The following is a 25,205-nucleotide window of genomic DNA, read 5'->3' on the forward strand; positions in this document are numbered from 1 at the left end:
CATTGTTAACCGATTTGGTTAAAATATCTTACTTTTTCAAATTTTGCAAAAACATTATGACCATGGGGACATATTCTAGGGGCCCCACCCAGGGTTTTGAAGAAGCCCATGCAAGTGAGGGGCCCTGAAGCTTAAGCTTCATTAACTTCACTGTAAATCAGCCTCTGCACATACTTCTATTATTCTTTCCTTTTATAATTTTCTTATATATTTCATAAATTTTTTTTTTTCAGTGTGTTATATTGCCAAATGTTTGGAAATAATATATTATTGTAATTTTTTGTGATTAATATGTATTATTATTCACATGCTTTCCTAATATTCAAATTAAGATAATCAATAAAATATTTATGTTCATTATATTAAAAAAAAACACCATTCAAACACCTGGTTGCCATGCCCCCCCCCCCTCCTTACAATGATACCTGGATATGGCAGTGGTGTGCTCCATCTCTTTGTCATCCAAGATTGACATTCCCCAGACAGAACTTTAGGATCTTATTATGTAGTTGCCATTCACTATCTTACTCTTGGGGATTTTAATGGACTCGTTTCTGTGGTGAGCAGTGCTGCATTCCACTAAGCCATGGGCTTCCTCCTAAATGTGAAAGTTAAAACCTCCTTCCACTTGCCTATCCATATGTTCTTTGTCATTGAGCTTTCTGTCTGCTTCCCTTTTCTCCTCCCTTTACTAACTTGTGATTGATGAGAATTCCTATGGAAGCAATTACTTTCCTGTGATAATTTCATTACTTAGTGGGATACCATAGCTTCATTTAGGTTTTCATGGTGGGCAGTTGATCAGGCTGGTTGGAACGCCTTGCAACATTTGAAGTTTGATGTCACTACAGTCAGTTAGAGCCTATACTGAAAGACAAAATCTTCAGTGAAACCAATGTGCATCAATCAGGCAGTGATGCACATCATAGAAAATTACCATTGCATTATACAATGGGATAATCACCTCCTTATCCCTGCTAGCAAAATTCCTGTATATATTTGACAAAACCCCCATGAGCTATCCTGGCAGCCTGTCTGCATTGCTCAGAGAACTTCGTATCTGACTGCACAATTACCCCTAGGTCTCCTTCATTTTCCCCTACCCTGAGTGTGTAGTACCACACTGTTTGTACATTACTCTGGAGTTATTGCTATCCATATGCAGTAGTACCAACAACTACAGATCATTCAGTTGATATATTTCTCGAAAGAGAATTTACAGACCCCTTTCATAAGGCAGTAGTCTTTTGTCAGTTTTGTCAGTCATAGGTTGTCTTCTACATCAAGAAAGCAAATCGTCTGAAGATTTGGCATTTTAGAAGGTCTCTACAAGTTTGGTCTGGAGGGAAATCTCCACATTTTTATTAGGCTGGACATTTGAAATCTGGGTCAGATCTTTCCTTTCCCACACTTTCCATCAAAAGGAAGTAGTTCCCAAAAAGATAAATTTTAAGCATCACAGCCATAAATTGAAGAGCCATCTCCAAATTTATGATGTAGAATCTGCTTTTTTTACTCAGTTTAGTATTAGTATTAGTAATGGCCACATGGTGCAAGAAAGCCTATGGCTTATGCTGCACCAGCCAAAAAAAAAAAAAAAAAAAAAAAAAACCCTGAATAAAACAATGATAAAAAAAATAAAAAAATAATAATTAATAAAAGAAAAGGAAATTAAACCTATCATCCTATGCGCTTCCCTCATCCGAAGGTATTATCCAGATGACCTTTGAATTTTCCCAAACTGTCAGCCTCTACCACCCATGTAGGCAACTTATTCCAGTAATTTATAACTCGCTGGCTAAAATAAAACTTCCTGCAGTCCAATCTAAAAATTCCCCCCCCCCGTAACTTGAATTTATGTCCCCTAGTTCTAGCATCATTTATAATCTTGAAAATTTCGTCCTCATTCATTTTACTGATGCCTCTCAGAGCCTTAAACACCTCAATCAAATCTCCTCTAAGGTGTCTAGTTTCCAAACTCTGCAACCCACATATTCAAAGTCTTTCTTCATAAGGACGCCCTTTTGCCGATCTCACAAGGCGAGTTACCCATCTTTGCACCCTTTCAAGGAAGCTCAATGTCTTTCTTTAGGTGCAGTTTCCATACTTGAGCACAGTATTCCAAGTGTGGTCTAACAAAAGCCTTATAAAATGGGATTATCACATCCCTATCTCTACTTGCAAAAGTTCGATAGATCATCGATAGGACACCATGGGCCTTCCTTGCAACCCGTTTACAATGCTCAGAGAATTTCATGTCTGAACGTATCGTAACACCCAAGTTCCTTTCCTGCAGTACTGGGTTTAGTTGAACTCCACCAAGTGAATAAGTTATTTTGGGATTACTGTTTCCCAGGTGTAATACCTTACACTTTGTTGGATTAAAGCATAGCTGCCATTTTTCTGACCATTCCTGAAGTCTATCTAGGTCTCTCTGAAGAAGCTCAGCTTGACAGTGATCATTAACTACTCTACCAATTTTAACATCATCTGCAAATTTAGACATCACGCCCTCTATCCCTTCATCAATGTCGTTTATGAAAATTAAAAACAACAGTGGTCCTAATACTGATCCTTGGGGAACCCCACTTCTTACAGCAAACCAATCTGAGGAATAGCCATTTATCACAACCCTCTGCCTCCTGCCCTGAAGCCATCCTGCTATCCATCTAAGGATTTTCCCAGTGATTCCAACCTGTTCCAGCTTATAAAGCAACCGCTCATGTGGGACTGAGTCAGAAGCTTTGCTGAAATCTAAATAAACAATGTCAAAATTATTCCCTAAATCCAGCTCGTGAGTGACCCTTTCAAAATAGCGAACCAGATTTGTTAAAGACGATTTTCCCTTTACAAAACCATGCTGACTATCCTTGAGAATTTCAATTTTATCCAAATGATCCTGAATTACACTTTTGATCATTGCCTCCATGATTTTCCCTACCACTGAAGTCAGACTGATAGGTCGATAATTTCCCACTTCACTCTTAGAGCCACCCTTTTAGCCCTTCTAGAGTTTAGCCCTTCTCCATCTCATTATCGCAACATAGTTGGTGATAAAGATTTTGTCTTTTTCTTTTCACACAAAAAATAATAATAATAATAATAATACAACTACATTAAAATCTTCAAACTTATCTTCAAACCTATGTTCGAAATCTGCTTGCAATTCTTCCAATTTTTCTTTGTATTCGTCTAACTTTTCTTCTTTGATATTAATTATATTTGCTTTTACTCGTGGAAAATGATTAAATATTCTGTTCTTAAGATCGTACACAAAAAGTCGAAGTTTAGCTTCAAAACTAAATGCAGTTTGTGACAAATCAATAATATTTTTTTCCTTTCCTTGTAAAGCCAAATTAAGTGTTTGCAAATGTTCTATAATGTCTGTAAGGAACATTAAGTCAGAAAGCAAAGTTTCATTTTCTAATTCTAGGTATTTTTTACCTTTTTCTTTTGTAAATGTTATGATAGGATTTAGGAGTTCCACAAAACGGCCCAAAACATTGTAAGTTGACAGCCATCTTACAACACACCATAGGGATAAATCACTGGGCAATTCATCTGTTTCGTCATTCCCTCGCAACTCTTCTAAAAAGTTCTTAAATTGACGATGTGTTTTGGCATTTGTTCTAATTAAATTCAAAATCTGCAAAACAATCTTCCATACATTTTCGTATTTGAAGTACTTCGCTATGAGATGCTCGCGGTGAATTATGCAGTGAAGAGGTAAGAAACGTGGAATTTTAGGATCGCTGTTTAAAAGACCAATGAGACCTTGGTTTTTCCCTACCATTGCAGGCGCTCCGTCAGTCGCAACACTTACAAGTTTATCACGAGGCAATTCAAACCTATTCATTACTTCATCAAGCGCATTTCTAACATCGATACCGCAAGTTGTTTCGATAAGAGCTACTAGGTCTAACATTTCTTCCTTCACATTTACGTCTGCAGATACATAGCGGACAAAAACGGCCAATTGTGGAACATCCTGAATGTCTGTAGACTCGTTGAGAGCTAAACTAAATGCTGTACAATTTTTCAAATCACACATCAAACTATTTTCAACATTTTTACTAATTGCACCAATACGACGCTCAGTTGTACGGCGTGACATAGGAACCCGTGCGATCAATTTATGCAGTTTTGTATTATCTGGATCCAAAACTTTAACCACTTCTTCCAAGTTTCTTTTAATAAATTCTCCTTCTCCATATGGACGTTTGGCACGAGCAATATTCCAAGCTATCAAAAAACTAGCTTCGTTTGCTCTGTCATCTTCGCGACTAAAAGAAGACAAGAGTCCTTGTTGCTTATGAAGACCAGATTGCAAGCACTTAAGTTTCTCTGTTCGCAATTTTGAATTTAATGGATATTGAGTTGAAAAGTGGGGATGACTTACTTCGTAATGTCGACGTAAATTGCTTACTTTGTAGTTTGCAATTGTAACTTTACAAATAAGACACAACGACTTTCCATTATTGTCAATAAAAGCAAAATTTTCTACCCACTCTTCTTGAAAGATTCTATTTTCTTGTTCGTATTTTCGTTTTTTGATATTTTCTGAGGTCATGTTATCAAAAAATTTAAATAACTTTAATTCCAAAGTCTGAAATTGAAACAAAATAATTAAATTAATTTACGGCGCGGAAAAATTACACTCGTAACTTTTTACGCACAAGTCCACTGATGGCGCCAGCAGTGTAAATGCGCACGGATTTATTTATAATCAAAATAAAAATAGCAAGATATCTAGACAAAAAAAAAAAAAAATAAACACAACATAAAATCCGTATAACAAAATATTAGTTACTTAGTTATATTTTTATAATTTAACAAAATTCACTGAAAAAATTTCTGAAATAATAAAAAAAAAACGGATTTAAATTTTCAATGGGAGCCGCACTTAACTCAGCGAAGAGCCGCATGCGGCTCTGAGAGCCGCATTTGCCCACCGTTGGTAATAGGCTGTCCCTGTCCACTTAGTAACTTCTGTGCTGAAAAGAAAGCTGCATGCTGACCCCAGAAACTAGAAGTATTTGGTGAAGTTTAGTACTATCTAGAAAGAACTGCTAAAAAGGAAAGATGGATTTAAGCATTTTTGACCTAATGCATGCCACTGAAGTAAAAAAAGATTTTGAAGCATATGAGTTTGGTGGGGTTTTTTTTGCTGCTCCTGCCCACCTGGCTATGGAGGTGCTAAGCATATGAATACATGTTGGCTGTTTTTGGTTACATGTTTAACTAGATTGTTGAACAGTGAACAACCTTTAACAAGCTATTTAAAGAAGTTGAAATTGGTTAGAAAAGCAGTAGGAGTACTTTTCACAGTTATCAAATTGAAGTACATGGTATCTATAAGTTATTCACCTGATTTTCCATTAAAATTTTATTGTAGTAGCTATCTTAGAAATGATTTTCTGCAGTTATCAAAGCAATTCAATGAGCATCTTTACTCATGCACTTGACAGCCTTTATTCCATCAAGTATTGCAATGGTACATTGTTAAAATGGTGACAGTGCAGGAAAAAGCTTTGTGCATGTTGTTGCTGTGGGATACCAAATCTCCAGTGATGGTAAAGAGAAATTTTCAGTGGGAATTCCAGATAGACCCAGCAATGGATCTACAGATATACCATTGCTGGGTATATCTGTAGATATACCCAGCAATGGTATATCTACAGATATAGGCCTAATGTAGCTGCACACTTGCCCAGCAGATAGATTTTCTAGGACTTTGTTTACTCAAAGTCCTTCAAACTCTATCTGCTGGGCAAGCCTGCAGCTGCAAATATTATGAGCAACATCACACAAGGTTATTCAAAATAGATTGAAACTTTATGCATACAAAGTGCAAACTGTCCAGGAAATTAAGCCTCACAGCAAGAGGAATTCTCACCCATATAGATTTTCATCCAACGTGAGGAATTCTCATTTATATGAACACTTTCTGGAAAATGTCCCTTTCAGTAATGAAGCACCATTCCACCTGTCTGGTAAAGTTAACAGACTGAACTGTCACATATGCATATGGGAGATCTGATAATCCCAGGGTAAATGTGGGGTGCACTATCTTTCAGCCAGGTGATTGGGCCATTTTCCTTCCATGAAAGCACAGTGAAACTCTGTGCTTTCATGGAAATTACCTGGATACGTTAAAACTGTATGCTACATTTCAGCTGGAAGATATGCAGCAATGTCTTCTATCAGCAAGATGAGGCACCACAATAGTGGAGCTTGTATATTGTGTGATTTCCTCAATAAAATATTTCCTAACTAATGGATCGGCTGGGATAGTCCCATTCCCTGGATATCACATGTATGGATTTCTTTATATGAGGCTATGTAAAGGATAAGATGTATGCAAAAAACAGTTAACAATATTACAGAGTGAAAACCCAGATTGAACAGACAGTGACTTCCATTTATCAAGAGATGCCTGAAAGAACTTGGAATGAAATTGTCTTGATATTCTGTGTGCTACCAAAGGTGCCCATCTGGAGGTTTACTGAAGTGTTGTTGGGTGATAAAAAATTCTTTGAGTTGCTTTATTAAGTATAGTAAACTGTTTTACAATACTTATTACAATAAAATTTTAATCGAGCTTCAAAATCAGCTGAATAATATATAGGTACCCTGTACAAGCAATCACTAGTGAGTGGTGCTCACTTATGTTCAAATCCAGTTCATGATTCAAAAGTTTGGAAAGAGAACAAATGAAAGAAAATTAACTTCTGGTAAAAACAATCTTAAACAGGCCCAGCAAGCTGATAATTCTAGGAATGTTATCTTCACTTGTGCAGAAAGTCTGTTCATATTTCTCTTCTCTGGCTTGGATAAAGCAATCTGCTTGTTTCTTTTAATTGTTATGCCAATATTTAAAAATCCAAGCATAGCTCTTCAATCCAATGTGTGTCAATCCATGTACTGACATCATTACTCCTAGATGTGTTGAAGAATATGGAAAGTTATATGCAAATTTATATTACCAACAATTTTAAAATCTTCAACTTCCATTTTTGGAAATTCATTACCATATCTTGCTAAACCATATGGATGATTCTGACTTGTTCAGGTTTTGAACAAGTTGCGAAAAGAAGCAAGGCTATTCACAATCTGAACAAGTCAGAATCATCCATATGGTTTAGTAAGATATGCTAATGAATTTCCAAAAATGTAAGTTATTGCTTCTTTCGTTCAGTGAGAAAGTACATTATAGCTCCATGTGATTACTTGGTTCATAAGTTCCCACTGAAAAATGTTCTTATAAATGCTGAGGTAGCACAAAAATCATCAATTCATAGTGCATCACTCTAAAATTTGAAATTTTTTCTGGATAAGTTTCCAGTATTTCTTGTTGTCATTAACGATAAATAAATAAGATAAAGCAACAGATGTTTTGCATCATCAGTTCTGTAAGTTTAAATGTGAGAATTTAGCTGATGCTATTATGCTATATTGCTCTCACCTCTGTCCAAACCAGATAGTTCTGTTGTCACTTCAGCCAAGGATAAAGCTGACCTGCTAGCATCCCATTTTTCTTCCAGCTCATGTATTAATGATCTTGGTAAAACACCTCCCACCATTCCTAACACGCTCCATTCAATGCCTCCTGTGGTCTTCCGTCAAAAGGATATCAGAAGGATTTTGATGAATCTTGATGCTAAGAAAGCTCCAGGTCCTGATGGTATTTCTCCACTTGTTCTCAAAACCTGTGCTCCTGAACTTACTCCTATTCTTTGCCACCTTTTTTCACTTTCTTATTCCAAAGGTGTTTTTCCTTCTGCTTGGAAATTTGTTCATATCCAGCCAGTTCCTAAAAAGGGTGACAAATCCCTTCCATCCAATTATCGTCCCATTGCTATTACTTCTACTCTTTCTAAAGTAATGGAGAAATCAATTAACCGCCAACTCTTACACAAACTACCTAGAAACCTTCCGTCTGATCAATGATCACCAGTATGGATTCCGTCAGTGTCGATCCACTGGTGATATTCTGGCTTATGTTACCCATTTATGGACTAATTCAATGGAAAGGTTCGGTGAAACACAAGTAGTTGCTCTTGACATCTCAAAGGCTTTTGATCGTGTTTGGCATAAAGGTCTTCTAAACAAGCTTCCATCTTATGGTTTGCCAACTGTTTTTAGTAATTGGTTATCCAGTTTTCTCTCTGATCGCTCACTGAGGGTGATGGTAGATGGCTCTCTGTCTTCTAACTTCTCCACTAATGCCGGTGTCCCCCAAGGTTCAGTTCTTTCCCCCCACTCTTTTCCTCTTGTATATCAATGACCTTCTTCCATTGACTGGAAATCCTATCCATAGTTTTGCCGATGATAGCACATTGCATTCAACTTTCCATTTTGAGAAACCTTGTCCAGCTCAATCAGCTTCAAGTTCTCGAAAATCTGCTGCCAATTCCTTAAATGCCGATCTTTAGGTAATTCTCCAGTGGGGCAAAGACAACTTAGTTGATTTCAACCCTTCTAAAACTCAATCTTGTCTTATATCTCGCAAAAAGGATTCTTCTGCTCCTATGCTTATATTTAGTGACACTCCGATTTCTAGGCAAAATGATATATCTCTTTTGGGGATTACCCTGACTTCTAATCTCTCTTGGCACAAGCACATTACAAATATTGCTTCCTCTGTATCTAAAAAACTTGGTTTTCTCTTTCGCTCTCGGCGTTACTTTTCTCCCAAACAGCTGCTCACTCTGTATAAATCGCAAATCCGCCCTGCCATGGAATATTGTTCCCACATCTGGGGTGGTGCCCCCAAAACCTCTCTCAGGCTTCTTGATTCCATTCAGAAGAGGGCAATTAGGTTAATTAATGATTCATCTCTAACAGAGTCTCTCCACTCGCTTTCTCATAGACGCACTGTTTCTGCTGCATGCCTCTTCTACAGATACTTACATGGGCACTGTTCTTCTGAATTGGCTTCTATAATTCCCGCTCTCTCTTTCAAAACAGTCCGAACACGTGCCGCCACCAGCCAACATCCATTTACTGTCCAACTTCAAACCCACAGAACCAACTTTTCATCTTCCTCATTTATTCATTCAACTGCCGTTTTCTGGAACAACCTTCCTTCATACGTATTTCCTGAAAATTACAATCTACAGAAGTTCAAGTCCAATATCAACAAATATCTTCTTTCGTCTTCTCAACCTCCAACCCAAGCACGGTACTAAGTACTATAGGTTATAATACCTCTCGTGTTTGTTTGGGGTTCTCATAAAAAAAAAAAAAAAAAAAAAAAATGAAAGAAGAAAGAAACTGGTGTACAGTGACTTGGTTGAGGAACTGAAAGTGCACAAGAGAGCTTGAAATACAACAGATTACCTCAAATCTTGATTGACATTTTTAACAATTCCTTCTAGTAGTTCTGAGTGTGAGAGAATATTCAGCTAGATTGGAAAAGCAAATGTGAATTTGGATTTTCTTTCGCTACAGACAGAAAAATGTTAAGTTAAGTAAGCTAATGTTTAAAGCATATTCTACTGGCAAGGAATCCTATTATGTAAAGTGGTAGTGGTAGTGTATACATGGTAGTGGAATTTTAGCATTTTAAGTAGCTCAAAAGTTCTAATCATGTAGGTTGGCATATATATATATATATTTTTTTTTTTGTTTCGTTTTAAGATAAGAAATGTTATTTATACTAAGGCAGCTAGTTTAACTAGTTTAAAAACTCTGAGCATAATGTTATAGCTGCTATACTATTACACATGTATTATTCTATACTATAGCGTAATACGTGTAATTTAAACTTGATAGTGTAATACGTATTATTGCATTTAAATATCTATTAGTTTAGAGTAATATTCTCAAATTAAATGGAATTTAAATGGATATCATGCCTAGAGCAGCAAAGTAAAAGGCTCCAAGTAATGGGGTAGTGGGAGTGCTGTAATTCGGGGAGAGAACTGAAGGGTGGAATTCTTCAAATTACAGCCTTATAAAATGTACTACTTGTGTGACATTTGCGCACACATTTGGAATGGGACAAAATACTGCTGAAGGGTGCAGGTGTTCAGTGCAAAGAGTGTGAAAAAATTAGGAGTGAACTCAGCATTCTGATAGACATTTATGAGAGCTGGAAGAATAGGATGGATTTCCTGGAAGGAATTAATATGTGAGCCCATAAAACTTTCAGCTGCCCAACTGAACGCTAGAGCTTTATTTTCTTATACTTTTGTTAAAGAATATTCATTCATTCAATTTATTTGTTTACTTTTCTATTCTTATACTATTATAAATACAGGTAGCCCGCATATAACACGGTAGTTTGGTTCCTACAAAATCTCTGTAATGCAAAACCATGTTATACGGGACTAAGAACCAGACAAAAAGGGGGTTACATTCAAGCTAACAAAAATACACTTTCTTTTTTATTGTTTTTATATCTATCAGAAACTTAATTTTTATAGTAGTAATAACTTAATATTTTAACTTTATTTTTATAATAGTAGTAACTTAAATAGTAATAACTGAACAAATGTATTACCTTACAAACTGTGATACTTATATGTCAGATAATGTATGTTCATTTAATTTTCTTCCTCTTCATCGCTGCTAAGCACAATCTCTTCTGCAGCATCTAGATTTCATGTACCTTCTGCTCACTTTAAAAGTTACGAACTGCACACTTTGAAGTCACAATTTTTTATGGTCTCAAACAAGCACAAGTTCAATAGCACAGAACCTAACCCAGGGATCTCCAAACAAAATACAGTGAATCCCTGCTTTAAAGATATAATTTAACTTTATTACCTTAGCTTTATTAACTTTATTATCTAAATGATATGTGAAAATCGGAAGAATATTTTCCAGTTAGCAAAATAAAAATAAATTTGCGCTTACGTACATAGCTTAATTAATACGAACTGTAATATGTACATACTAACTACTTGATATTTCTGTTCACTAACTTTTCTTTTCTTTTTTTTTTTTTTTTTTTTGTAAAATTTAAGAGAGTAAAAATGATAAGCAGTTAATAACAAAGAACATGGCATGCACACGTTACAACAAACACGATACGCACAAGTGAGATATAGCGTAATGAGTTTCTAAAAATTTAATTATGTTTTTTATGTGATTGAATGTTTCGTGAAAGGGGGAAAACACACTTCACCGCAATAATGTGAAAACCCACAGAATTCCAGCTATTGGTACTATAGCAAATGCAAAAAGATCGAGTTTACTATCTGTTTATAATTGATTACACTAACAAAAAAGACCAATAAACAGAAACTGCAAATTGTTTTTACTGTTTTATGGTAGTGACCTCCAGAAATGTGCTTTAGAAAAATATCAACAAGGCGATAATGACTAGCAAGTCAAGCAGGGATTCACAAAAAAGGAATGGAAATGTTGAAAATTACATCTAACATAATAGCAGGGTTTCCCGGCACAAAAGCTCAAAAATACCATGCTATTCGAGATTTCCCACAATTCTCAAACCGTGTTAGAGCGAAAACGTGTTGTAGAAGTACCATGTTATACGTGGGTTGCCTGTAATTAATATATTAATTCAATATGATAAACATTCTAAAAAAAAAACATTAAACAATTAAAATAATTCTTTACAATTATTTATTATTCTTTTTTGTGGGGGTTCACAAATAAGACCTTGCACAATGACAACGATCAGAGCAGTGGACCTAAAGATACTGTTATTAAAGATGAAAGAATTGATGTCTAGTATTCATTGGTTAGGGAAAAGAAAAGTGCACAAAGAAGCATGAAGTATAACAATTCATCCCGAGTCATGTGTGGCACGTTAACAGTTCCTCATAGCAATGTGGGATTTGTGAAAATATTCAGCCAGGTGTGAAAAACAGAGTTTAAATCTTTCCTTTCTGGTGTAGCTTTGGAAATAATCATTTCCAAAGCTTCACCAGAAAAGCTTTGAACTATGGTTGCTATGGTTCATAGCAACCATACCTTTGCTATGAACAAAACTTTGATGCAACATTTCTGATGAAGGTCTGCAACAATATCTTTTTTGAAGCAATCAGAATCAGACAATCTGCACAGAGATCCACAGGCAGAAAAATCCCAATGAAGTTAATGTTTGAATGCAAATACTATACTGTTAAAAACAATAGCTATATTTTCACATAGAATGCTTATGTTCCCAGTGAAATATAATTTCTAGTGCAATGTTGACTAACGAAAGGAAACCTCCTGATTTTCTGAAAAATCTCCTGGCATTTTTTCCCCCCTACAAAGATCTACATTTAGTCAAAAAGTTCCTGCCTTCATTTTACTTGCACTTCTGATCTACAGTTTTTTGAAAATCAAAAGTTGGCAGCTATGCACTAGTAATAACCAAGTCAAGGATGTTAGCCCCCATAATGGCATCTGTACCAAATTGATGTGGAAAACACATCTAACAACCCAAGAACTGACTGATTCTACGTGAATGCCCTATCCATAAGTTTCTGATCTGTATCCAGATAGTTGAAGTGTCCAATAACATGGTATTCTGATTTGCTTTCAACTCCACTTGCATGTATAGCTGATCATTATATGAGTAGATCGATGCATTCATTAGGTCAGTCCTGCTCTCAGTTTGCTTGTTCCATCCTTCACAGTAGACCAATTTAGTGTTATTCTAATTATGATCATCAACTGGATATACACTTGTGCTGTCAGTTCAGAAACATTATCATCATCATCAACATTTATGACATTCAAGAGATCATTAATTTCAGAATTTTGGACTTTGTGATGTGATGTGTTTATATTTTGACTTAAAAAAAAAATTAATGGTTTACACTCATTCTTTATTTTGCATATATTAGAGTTAACAATGATTTTTTTATTATTAATATTATTCAAATTTTAGTTATATACTCTTAATATTAACTTATATTGATTAATAGTTATTCATAATGATGTAAAGAATTAGTCCTTCCCTAAAGAAAATACAGTATATATAAACAATATGGTGCACATTCTACATTCTCATTTAGAATAACCTTTGATTATATAATGATGATGAGACATTTTTATAAGGGCATTTTTTTGATTTCATTTATCATGGTGACTTAAACAGAAAATCAGAAATATTGTATAATTGAAACTAGTATTATGAAACAGCTATCCATTTGTTTATTGATTCATTCATTTATTCATTTCCAGTGGATATATAACTGCTTTTGTAGGAAAATCTACATACAGTGCATTTTCTCCAGTAATCTGCACTCATATTGCTGAAGGACATAAAAAAGCAGTTCTTTGTGTTGAAGCTACTGATGATGTTCTCTTCAGTAGTTCAGAAGGTAATTGTTTTGTGAATTCCTTTATTGGAAGACTAGTTTCTATATATTGATATTTGCTTTTATATTTTTTTAAAATTAAATTTACTATATTATTAACTTATTTCACTTAATTTGATTAAATGATGTTAATTTAAAGAATTCTAACAGCTTTATTTGTGCTATTATATATATTTTTTAAAAATATTTTTTGGAAACTTCGTTGTGTTCGTGGGCCACAATTAAGGGTCCGGCAGGCCACAAGTGGCCCACAGGACATGGTTTGAGCATCCCTATTTCACACTAAAAACCTAACTTCTCCAGCCACTTGGTCACTAGCTCGCACCGTTCCTGCCTCCCGCCACGGGTAGGCAGGAGCGGTTTAATTAACAATGAAATTTATTAAGATTAATAAATTTTATTGATTAATTGATATTGATAATACTATACTAAGATAACAGATTCCTAATATAGTTCTACATATTACGCTATCTAGTAAAATATTTGTGTCCAGGTTGGAGCAGTGTGGCATTAAGAACAAGTTGCCTCTATGGATAAAGGGATGGCTGAGTGAGAGAAGATAGAGAATGGTAATCAAAGGACACAGCTGTTCATGTACTGACATTATTAGTGGAGCCCCCCCCAGGGTTTGGTTGGGCCCATTGTTGTTTTCTCTATTTATCAATGATATTAATGAAAGCATACTGAGGCTTAATGTCCATGTTTGCAGATGATACAACAATGGGCCCAACACCCATTGTTGTATCACTCACAACAATGTGAGTGATACAACAGTGCAGTGTTGTATCACTCACATTGCCAGTGTGGTTAATGACAGTGATGACGGTGTGCTACTGCAACAGGATCTAGAAAATTTAGGCAGATGGGCTGAGAAATGGCAATTGAAGTTTAACATTGACAAATGCAAAGTACTCCATATAGGTAGCACTAACCCCAGAGTAAGTGCTGATTTAGAATCAGGAAATTATTTTCCCCTTGTTTTAAATCAGGAAACAAAATTACACAAAAGAATAGATCATCCAATCAGTGTGAAGCAGGGGGCAGAGGTGCATAAATGTTTATCATTTACTATAACAAAAATCCACAGATAAGAGTCTTGTTCTGAAGTTTATCCCTAGATTTTATAAACTTTATAGAGAAAGTTTTTTTATAGAGAACCAAAATCAATTTGATTCTCATTTGGCAGTGAAGGGAAGCAACCCCATTTAGAGGAATCTCACCCACTGAATCAGTTTTAAATCCTCCATTCCAAGTCTGCAAAAAAAAAAAAAAAAAATTCCCTCCCCCCATGTAGTATCTTAATTCAGTTCTCAACTACATCCAGTGAACCTCAGACATCTCTCAACTGAGTTCCAATAAGGTGACAGCACAAACTGACTATCACCTATAGCAGTAAAAGACTGACAAAAGGATTACAATCTTGCAATTGTTTGAAGTCCTCATCCTCATGCTTAAAAGTTTATCTCCTTAACTGCCATATAAAAATCTCCAAGAGAAAGATATTCATAATAACTGTTAACAGCAAGAATACATTGGTGTATTCAACACTATCTTCTACAACTTAGTTTCCTACATGTTAATACCTTTGGTCTTGCACATAGTCATTAAAATTTAATACCTATTATTATTATTAGCCATATGGTGCAAGGAAGCCTGAGGCTTTTGCTGCACCAGTCCAAAAAAAAAAAAAAAAATTTTTTTCTGAGTTACCCCTGAGAGAGAGAGAGAGAGAGAGTCAGAAATAGAAGGGATCACCAAGAAAGAGAAGAATGATGATATCCAGCTTAGGACCCTGGGTGTGCCAAGCCCATACCAACCAGATGTGAGCCCCTGGGGGTATAATGTATATCATTTAACAGGACATTTTTCTTCAAGGATATAACCATTTAACCCCTCAAATGCACTATATTTAATTTTTAACAACAGTTCCCAAGAACAACTTGCAATATGTGACTCAGTAAAACCTTATAAACTCTTTGGTCTTTACACCCCCATTAAGGATTAACATTTACAATGCATTTTCATCTCGTAAACACTATCAGCAAATTCAGAGAAATACTAGATATTCTCGCTTGTTTCCACTAGCTGTGGAAAATCAGCGAGACTATATACATTTATACATTTGTTAAAATCTGTAAATGATTTCTAACATCTAAATATTGGTTACATTCTAGGATTAAATGATTGACCATCATCTCAACAGCTCCACAAGGGCAGAAAGTCTATGTGGGCAATCCAAGTCCATTTAATTTGGAGTTTATACTCCCATGACCTGTAATCATAAATGTGACATTTAAGCTGGGACAAAACCATTTTAACTGCTTAGTGTGTTCAAAGACATTAGGAATAAAACTATATGTAGCCCTGCCCAAAATAGCAGAATTCCATTCCAATTGCCAATCTCTCATAAACTCTGATCTCAATCTAGCAACATCTTCCTTTTCAGAAAAATCCACATTCAAAGTATAGTTACCAATATTAGCTGGGAGATCCCTTCTTCGGTGATATAATAGATATTGCAACATTATTTCATAGTAAATTGGTATCTGACCATTCAGAACCTGCAGAGAAACAGTAGAAGCAGTTCTACATGCTATGTGAAGGTGGCTAGAAGGGAAAAGGTTGAGATTGGATAAGATATTTTTTCACCATGCTATTAATCACCCTAAAGCCCCATGAACTTGCTGCATAGCACATAATGGTCAATAATAGACTTTTATAATAAAGCTTTAAGTACAGGGGTTGTATTTAGACTAAGGCGCATTTAGGGCTAGAGCCTCAAGCTGCGAACAAATTTAGACTATGTATATAAAGTGCTTAGCATCATTCTTAGCATCATTCTCAGATAGGTACCACCACCCATGGGTGGTGGTACCTATCTGAGAATAAGTAACACTAGTCTTCTCCTTAGGTGAAGCGTTACTTATTCGAAGTAGTGCAATATCATGGCAACTCGTTGTGAAGGTATTCACAATATGAGATATAACCTAAAACGATGCCACCTTAAAAATTTTCTGTTTATTCAGAAATGGCTGTGTATTATGATGCTAAGCACTTTATATACATAGTACAGGGGTTGTTTGCGCCTCCATAGCCAGGTGGGCAGGAGCACCAGTGCATAGCATTAGGGCTTGCAAACCGGTTTTATAAAACCGGTTAAATCGGTTTTCATATTGAATTCTTAAAACCGAAACCGAGCTTCTAAAACCGGATTCGAATATTTTCTTAGTTAGCCCTAGAATATGGTTTTTTGTTACGCACATTTTCTTTTGTTTGTTCGTTTGTCTGGATCGTTCAACTGCTTTATGTTTTAAACATGTTTTTTTTTTTTTTTATTTTATTTTATTTTATGTTTAGGTACGAATCTCATGGGCAAGTGGCCCAAATCTAGGAGGGGTACCTTTTATCTTCCCACCTGTATCATGGCACGATGCAGGTGTACTCGTTTACGACTGAGTGAGTCGGAGCGATAGCGTTAAAGAAAATGCTCAACATTTCTCCGTTCCATCTGTCTTGTTCGCCAGGCAAGTTATGAAACGCGCCTTATTGATGGTTACTCACTAGAAACAGATTCACTGAATATTGCATCAAATTTCAATCGTAGAAAGTTTTTTGCTTCTTTATTCCTATTAAATTTGCGATCAAATGTTCTCCAAAAAGCAGCTTCACCAAATTTAGCTTTTATGTAATTTTGAAAATATAATAGATTTAATTGGGGTAAAAAATTGCAAGTAAATAAATAAAAAATTTCTTTTGTGAAAATTTTGAAACTTGCCTTGTTTAGACTCTTCATTCAGTGCTTGTGGGAGTGACGCATAGTATTGTGCCTTTGTTATCTTCAGTATTTTTATTTAAAATTGTCGGTGATATAAATTCCTACTAATTAATATTTATTACTCTTAATATGTTTAAGATGAAATCAAACGTATAGAATTATTTTGCTTGAAAAAGCAAAGATGAAGCACAATGTTTGAAATGTCAGAAGATAATGAAGTCGTCTGGAGGATCTGCATCATCTTTGATGTTGCATTTAAAGAAAATGCATCGGATTGATATTAAACAAGATAACAGTGAACCTCCCGTAAAAATGATTAGAACATTAGAAAACTTTATCGTTAAAAAATCTATGGAAGAAGAGATTGCAAAATTAGCTGCTTTAGATGGATTTTCTTTTAATTCAATTGCCAAGAGTGAGTTTATACAATCAAGCCTTCACCTTCAGAGAAATAAATATGATAAATTACTACCAGCCTCAGTGAATGGAATTAAAAATATGGTTCTGAATTATTATAAAACTAAGAAAAAAGAACTCATTCAGCATTTCAAAAATTCATTGGTTTTGGGTGCACGGTATTCATTGACTCTAGACGAATATACGTCTATACAAAATAAAAGGTATATGAATATAAATGTGCATTCAAAAGACAATCATTGGTCGTTAGGTCTTATTGAGATTAATGGTTCACTTGATAGCAGAAGAACTGAGCAAATTGTGAATGGATACTTGAAGGAATTTGGTTTGAACTTGGATGAGGATATTGTTATCCGCACCACCGATGCAGCAGCAATGATGATTAAGTTTGGCAAGGAAATTACGCCTAATCATCAACAATGTGTAGCCCGTTCTATACATCTGCCAGTTATAGATGTACTTTATGAAAAAGCAATCAATTATGGTGCCACAATCAATTATGAGTCTCCCATAGACAATGAAGAAAATGAAAATAATGAAGAAAGTAGTGATGATCAAGAAGTTGAAGAAAGACAGCAAGGCATACTTTATCAAACCGCCTTTACCGATGAGCTCATTTATTTCTTCAATCCAATGGCCAATGTTGCACAAACTATTAACAAAGTCAGAAAAATTTGCAAGCTTTTTCGAAAATCGCCTACCAAAAATGACATTACAAATTTTTGTTAAAGCAAAATTTAATGGGAAAGAATATAAACTTATATTAGATTGCAAGACAAGATGGGATAGCACATTCTATATGATTGAGAGATTTTTGAAATTGAAAAATGGCATTCCAAATGCTCTATGTGCAGTACTGTCAACTGAAGCTGTGTCTGACGATGACTGGAAAACACTTGAATTGCTATGTGAAACTTTGTGACCAGTTGAAATGATTCTGAAGGCTATAACCTCAGAAGATACAGACTTACTTAAAGCAGAGTCTTCAATAGAATTTCTGCTTACTAAGCTTGATACAGCAGAAAACCCATTTGCTTTAAAGTTTCACCAAAGCCTTTTGCAGCGTTACAATGCAAGACGAAATTGCCAAACTGTGGCTTTGCTGAGCTATCTACACAAGCCCAAAAAGTTTAGGAAAGAAGATTCAGGTTCAAGAACTTTTGATTTTCCAAGTAAGCAAGTTTTGAAAAAGCATGCTGAAGAGATTTATCAAAGATTATTTGCAAAATATTCCGAAGGAGTCTTAGCGTTGAATGAAGAAACTGAAAATAAACGAACTGTTCTTTTAGAAGAAAACAAAGACTCGTCTAGTTCCGATGTTGGAGATACACTCATGCGAGAGTATGATAGTGTAATAAAAAGATTAACTGAAGAACCTTCAAAATATCCGAGTGAATTGGAAATCAGCAAAGAATTTAAAATTTTGGAGGCAACTAGCAGTAGAAGTGAAAAGCTGGAGAAAGTTTATAGAGCACTGCTGACCTTTAAACCAACAAGTCCAATCTGAGACAGTGTTTTCGATCACTGGTCTCTTTAACACAAAAATAAGGTCAAGTCTATCAGGAAAAATGCTTTGTACTGTGTTTTTTAAAGGATCATTTTCAGAAAAAAGCTGAGCAATAAATAGTAAAGTAATTTCCCCAAGCTGTTTTTTTTTTTCAGATTATTTTTATTTATTTATTATTATTATTATAGGGCTTATTATTTTTTTGTTTACTATACGAGAAGATAGTTTTTATTCAAAGGATTTGAATACAATTTGTAATTTTCTATAATCTCAAGCTGGTTACTTTTTTGGAGCATTTTAATTTTTTTTATTTTTTTTACTATAAGAGGTAATACTATAATAGATTTTGTTTAAAAGATTTGATTATGAGTTGTACAATCTACCCAAGATAAAATAAATACCTGTGTTATAAGCTTTTAATTATTTTCCCTAAGTCTGAGAAAATCGGTTTTAAAACCGGTTTTAATAGTAAACTTCGGCTAAACTCGGTTTTGAAATTTCTCGATTTTATGCAAGCCCTACATGGCACATACTTCTTGATTAGACCGGGGTTCGAGCCCGTGACCACCAAATATGGAGGATGCGGAAAGGTCAAGGAATGACCACCACATATCCCCGGAGCAATATGGCCTTAGTTGCTAATGCTCCTAAAAACCAAAACAACAACAACAACAGGAGTTGTTAAAATTAAAGTATCCCTATGTAGACGGCTCTGGAGCGAGCCCTCCGGCATTCGGGGTGGCCAAGATGTCTGGAAACAACAGCTGATGACCCATTCGTCTGTAAATGCTACCGTAGCAATCTTTGGACACAACGGTGGATGTGGGGGTGGGACACAACCATCTTGCATGAATATGGTATCCTGAAGGCACCCCACATTGTTGCAGCTGTTGTATTGCGAAATTTGCCAACATTTCATAATATCGCTGTACGGTGAAAGAACAGGTGCAGGGTCCAGTCGATATTAGGTGTTAAAAAAAATATGGCCCAATCATGAATGTGGCCGTAAATCCACACCATACTGTCACTTTTGGAGAATGCAACGGGACCTCTTGGATAACTCAAGGGTTTTCTGTTTCCCAAATGCAACAGTTATGCGTAGTCACTTATCCATTTAAGCAGAAGTGGGCTTTATCACTCCAAAGGATGTTCCATGGCCAAGTGATATCCACTGTCATTCATGCCAGAAACTGAAGTGTGTATGTGAAATGAATATCTGCATCACCATGCTTTAGCTGCTGTAGCATGTGCATCATGTAAGTATCGTACTGCAAAACCTAATGCATTACTAGTCTTACAGTGGAATACAGCATGTCCACTTCATGTGAAACTGCTGTCACGTGCTAGCACATAGAGATTGACTTGATAAATCCACGACAACCATAGCCACATCTTCAACACGAGAGGAGCCCACTCATTTTCGACCTCTACCTGGTTGAACACTAAGATGTCCTGTTGCTTTAAATTTTGCAGACAGCACAAACAGTCATAGGTCCATGCCTTATGCGCTTCTGATGCCGGAATTCTCTGATAGCCGCAGCTGCATTGTTGCTGTTCTGATAGCACAGCTTCACTAATAGCACCTTTTCCTGCAATGTTGTTGGCATTGCTGCTGTAGTGCAGGCAAACATCTACTGCATGATTTTGAAGAGACTGTTTTGCTTTTATACAGTACAGTAGAGCTGAGTAGTGGCGCTGTGACAATAACTTACGATTATGCAAATAACTTATGTTATTTGCATAATCATAACTAAGATAGTTACGTGCCATACAGTGAATTTTATAACTAATTTTTTTTTTTTTTTTTTTCCCAATAAATGGCACGACTTCTTCTTAAGTATTTTCCCTGTTAAGCCTTAATCTTCTTCAGAATATGCTTTATACGTTGGATGAAAAAAAATTTATAATAAAACATTACTCCAAGATATTTTTATGTTCTTTCTAGTTTAATGCTTTTATTATTGTTTGACAACTGGCAGTATATTTACATTGTTCTTAAGAAGAAGTTGTTTCATTTTAGGAACAGAAAGATCTAATTTGTGTACATTGCACCAAGAGTTTCGATTATCCAAGATGTTATTTCATTTTTGCTCAAGCTCTAATCTTGTGTTTCCCATAATCAAAAGGGCCAGATCCTCTGTGTAAGTAATTTTACAAACGTCACCACGATCAGAAGCAAACCATCCATCAAGGACCCCATTCCAACATATTGGACCAAGTATGGATCCTTGAGGGCAGCCGGGAGTAACCCTTTTCATGACTGAGCAAGTGCCCAAGGAGATGACAAGGTTTCTGTCATTGAAATAATCTGTGGCCAGACAGTACAAAGGAGCTGAAACCCTGGCCTCTCAGAACCTTGTCAGGACACTTTGCCACCACAGGGTGTCAATGGCCCCTTTGAAGTCCACAAAGAGACCCAGGTTGTATTTAGAATTTAAAGCCGAAACTGTATTTAATGCCATTTTGATTGCGTCTGTCATGCACCTGCCCTTAGTGAAACCAAAATTGAAAAGGAACAGATAGATATCTAGGAGCATAAAAATTTTTAAATTATGTTACAATTAGCTTCTCTAATACTTTCCCTAAAACAGGGAGAAGTGTGGTGGGGTGATACAATGTCGGCGCTGGCTGCAGGTTGATCTTGAGATTTTAGCAAAATTTTTAAGTTTGCTTTTCCAGCTTCCATGACTCTGGGAAACAGCCAGCATTTAGGCAGGAATTCATGATATTAGTGATAAGCTGTGCCCTCAATCTCCAAATCCTTTTGAGGACTGATATCTCGTCTAGATCTAGTCCCAGACATTTTCCATCACGCAAGGAACAGATTGCATCAGAGACTTCATTTGCAGGACCAGCATACAGTAAATATTCCATACACAAATCAGTTTGCTCTGTACACTCAGGGAATGAATAATTCTGATGAATGATCTCATCTAGGATGGCATTCATAGTTTCTTGCCAAGATAATGTCTCTGATTTTGTTTAATGATTGATGAGAAGGTTTCAACAGGGTGAATTTTTTCTGCACTGAACTTGAAGGCTCAGTGCCCCAAAGCTCATTTTCCATCATTTTCTGAAACAAACAGTCCCAGGCTAGGCACTTTTATTTGCGGATGGTGTTAAAATATAATCTTTTCGCAGCCTTATACAGCTCTGCCAAATGTGCAATTTCCTCTGCATACCTGTTGTAGGGATGATGCAATTGTTTCTTCTAGCATGCTGATAGTCGCGTCTAGCAGATTTCAAGTCATTTGTAAGGTTGGCTAGTTGCTGAGTCCACCAAGGCACCGTATTGTCTCTTCTTTTCTTTTTAGTAAAACTCTCATTACAAACAGAAATTATTAGAACAAAAATTATTTGTTCTTTTCTCAACCTGCTGCAATAGAGGAAAATGTTCAAGACTTATAATGAACTCATCAGATGTAGCAGTGCATAATTTTTGGTTGAATCGGCTCCAATAAACATTGCTTGTCTTAAAATGTAGAAAGTCATAAATCATTCTTGGACAACAAAAATCAGTTTTATACATTACATACATTACATCAAAAGTAATTACATTGTGGTCACTACTTGACCACGATGTCTGAACTTGCCAATTTTGAATGTATTTTCCAAATGAATAATTAGAAAGTGTTAGGTCAATTTAGATCTTTTGTGTGAATGAAATCTTCCAGCAATTTCCCCTTTGGATTGGAGATGTGGCTTTTCCACAAAGGAGAAGCAGATAAGCATCAGTCAATATGACACTTCTTTTTACAGCAAGCCTAATCAACAAGTTTTCTAAGTAATATAAGAATGGTTCAATGGGTTGTATGTCGTGAGTTGCTACATCTCATATACAAAGATACAAAAAATATCTGCCCAAGTGCACCCTCCAAACTAGCACAAACTGCATAATTTGTGCAGAGGCTATTGATTTGGGTGAAGGTGATACCAGTATCAGTCACAACCAGGGCCACCCACACTCTGGCCACAGCGTTTCTTCCTACACTGGTAATTTCAGTATTGTACTGGATTATTTTACAGTTATTTGGTAAGCCCTTAATAACTCCTTTATAGGAGTATAAATCTTGAAGTTCTAATATATTGATGTTCTCATCAGAAATAATTTTTGAAACAGCATTCATAACAGATAGGGCTCTCTGGCAATTTTTTATCATTAGCATCAGCCAAAAAAAAAAAAAAAAAAAAAAACACACATACCCCCTTCTCATTTCACCCATTCGCTCGCACCACATTTTGTCTAGTTCTGCCTTGAATCTATAGTAGTAATAGTGGTCTTATCCAAATGGGCTTATCCAAAAAGCTTATCCAGCATCAGCCAAAAAAAAAAAAAAAAAAAAATTCACACAACCATTCCTTCTAAATGTTTGTCCAGTTCCTCCTTAAATTTATTTAACCAGTCAACTTCCACAATGACAGATTGATGTTTGTTCCAGCAATTAACTACCCGCTGGCTAAACGCAAATTTCCGCACAACTATTCTACATCTATCTTTACTCAATTTGAATTTATACCCCCTTAGGTTCGTAATCTGAACAAATGGAAGAATTCCATCAGAATTCAGCATGTTCAACCCATTCAAGGCCTTGTACACCTCAGTCAGATCACCTTGCAGGTGCTTAGTCTCCAGCCACTGCAATTTGCAGAACTTAAGCCTCTCTTAGTAAGAGGATCCCTGTTTAACCTATCAACTTCTACAACAACAGATGGAAGTTTGTTCCAGCAATCAACTACCCACTGGCTAAAGGCAAACTTCCGCACATCTATCCTACAACTATCTTTCCTCAATTTCAATTTATTCCCTATCACGCGATTATTCTGAGCAAGAGCTTCGAACAATCCCATCAGCATTGCGCATGCCAAACCATTCAAGGCTTTATACACCTCAATCAGATCACCTTCAGGTGCCTAGTCTCCGGACACTGTAATCTGCAAAATTTAAGCCTTTCTTTGTAAGAGCAACCCTTCGTTCTATTCACTAATCTTGTTACCCTTCTCTGTACTCGTTCCAACAGCTTTACATCCTTCTTAAAATGAGGCCTCCAGACCTGTAAACAGTCTACGGTTCACACCTGACCATTCCCTTATACAAGGGGATAATCATCTCCTTATCCCTCTAGAAAAATTCCCGTATATCATTGACAAGACACCATGAGCTACTCTTGCAGCCCGCCTGCACTGCTCAGAGAACTTCATATCTGCCTGCACAATTACCCCAGGTCCTTTTCATTCTCTACCACTGTCAGTGTAGTACCACAGAGTTGATACATTACTCTTGGGTTACTGCTTCCCATATGTAGTATTTTACATTTGTCAATGTTAAACTTCATTTGCCACCTCTCAGCCCACCTGCTCAACTTTTCTAGATCCCGTTGCAGCAGTATACTGTCATTAGTGTCCTTAACAACCCTGCCAACCTTTATATCGTCTGCAAACTTGGACATTAAGCTTGATATACCATCATCAATATCATTTATAAATACCGAAAACAACAATGGACCCAACACGGAACCCTGGGGGGGGACTCGAATAATAACATTAGTCCACAAAGAGCAGTGACTATTGATTACCACTCTCTGTCTTCTCCCGCTCAACCATCCCTTTATCCATAGCAGCAATTTTCCTCCAATGCCACACTGCTTCAATTTGTGCAGCAGTTTTCCATCTGCAACAGAATCAAAAGCCTTTCTAAGATCCAAATATATGATATCAAAATTATTCTTTGCATCCAGTTCCTTTGCAACTACATCATGGTATCCAATCAAATTGGTCAGACAAGACTTCCACTTAACAAACCCATGCTGTGTCTGAGATATAACTGAAGTCTTGTCTAGAAGATCCTGCAATGCTTCTTTAACCAGTGCCTCCATTAATTTCCCTGTAACAAAAATTAAACTAACAGGTCTGTAATTACCTGTCTCCCTTTGATCCTCCTCTGTGGATTGGGGTCACATTTGCACATTTCCAGTCTATAGGTACCTCCCCTGAGTCCAAGGAAGCTCTCATAATTATGGCTAAGGGTAAGTTTACTTCCTTTGCTGCCTCCTTTAATATAACTGGATAGATCCCATCCACCCTAGTTGCCTTTCTTATATTTACCTTCAGCAATTTCTCCATCACTTTACTCTGAGTTATTACAAGATTATCTAGCTTACTGCCAGAGTTTAATACACCTCTGGCATTCCTCTCTCTGAATAACTCTTCATGTTTGAATGCA

The 25,205-nt window shown here is 36.1% G+C and overlaps 1 protein-coding gene across 3 annotated transcripts in view; it reads left to right on the plus strand.

Annotated features, from left to right (window-relative positions):
• LOC150078996 (kinesin-like protein KIF21A) overlaps positions 1–25,205 on the plus strand; it is a 755,520-nt gene that overhangs the window by 648,046 nt on the left and 82,269 nt on the right. For all 3 annotated transcript variants that reach the window (XM_090383539.1, XM_090383541.1, XM_090383540.1), the window contains one exon: positions 13,150–13,289. In XM_090383539.1, coding sequence (XP_090239665.1) covers positions 13,150–13,289 — 140 coding nt within the window. The remainder of the gene's footprint in view (positions 1–13,149; positions 13,290–25,205) is intronic.

Source organism: Mastigoproctus giganteus, chromosome 10, assembly GCF_048544385.1.
Source record: "Mastigoproctus giganteus isolate SK-2022 chromosome 10, ASM4854438v1, whole genome shotgun sequence".
In the NCBI taxonomy this organism is placed as follows: Eukaryota; Metazoa; Arthropoda; class Arachnida; order Uropygi; family Thelyphonidae; genus Mastigoproctus; species Mastigoproctus giganteus.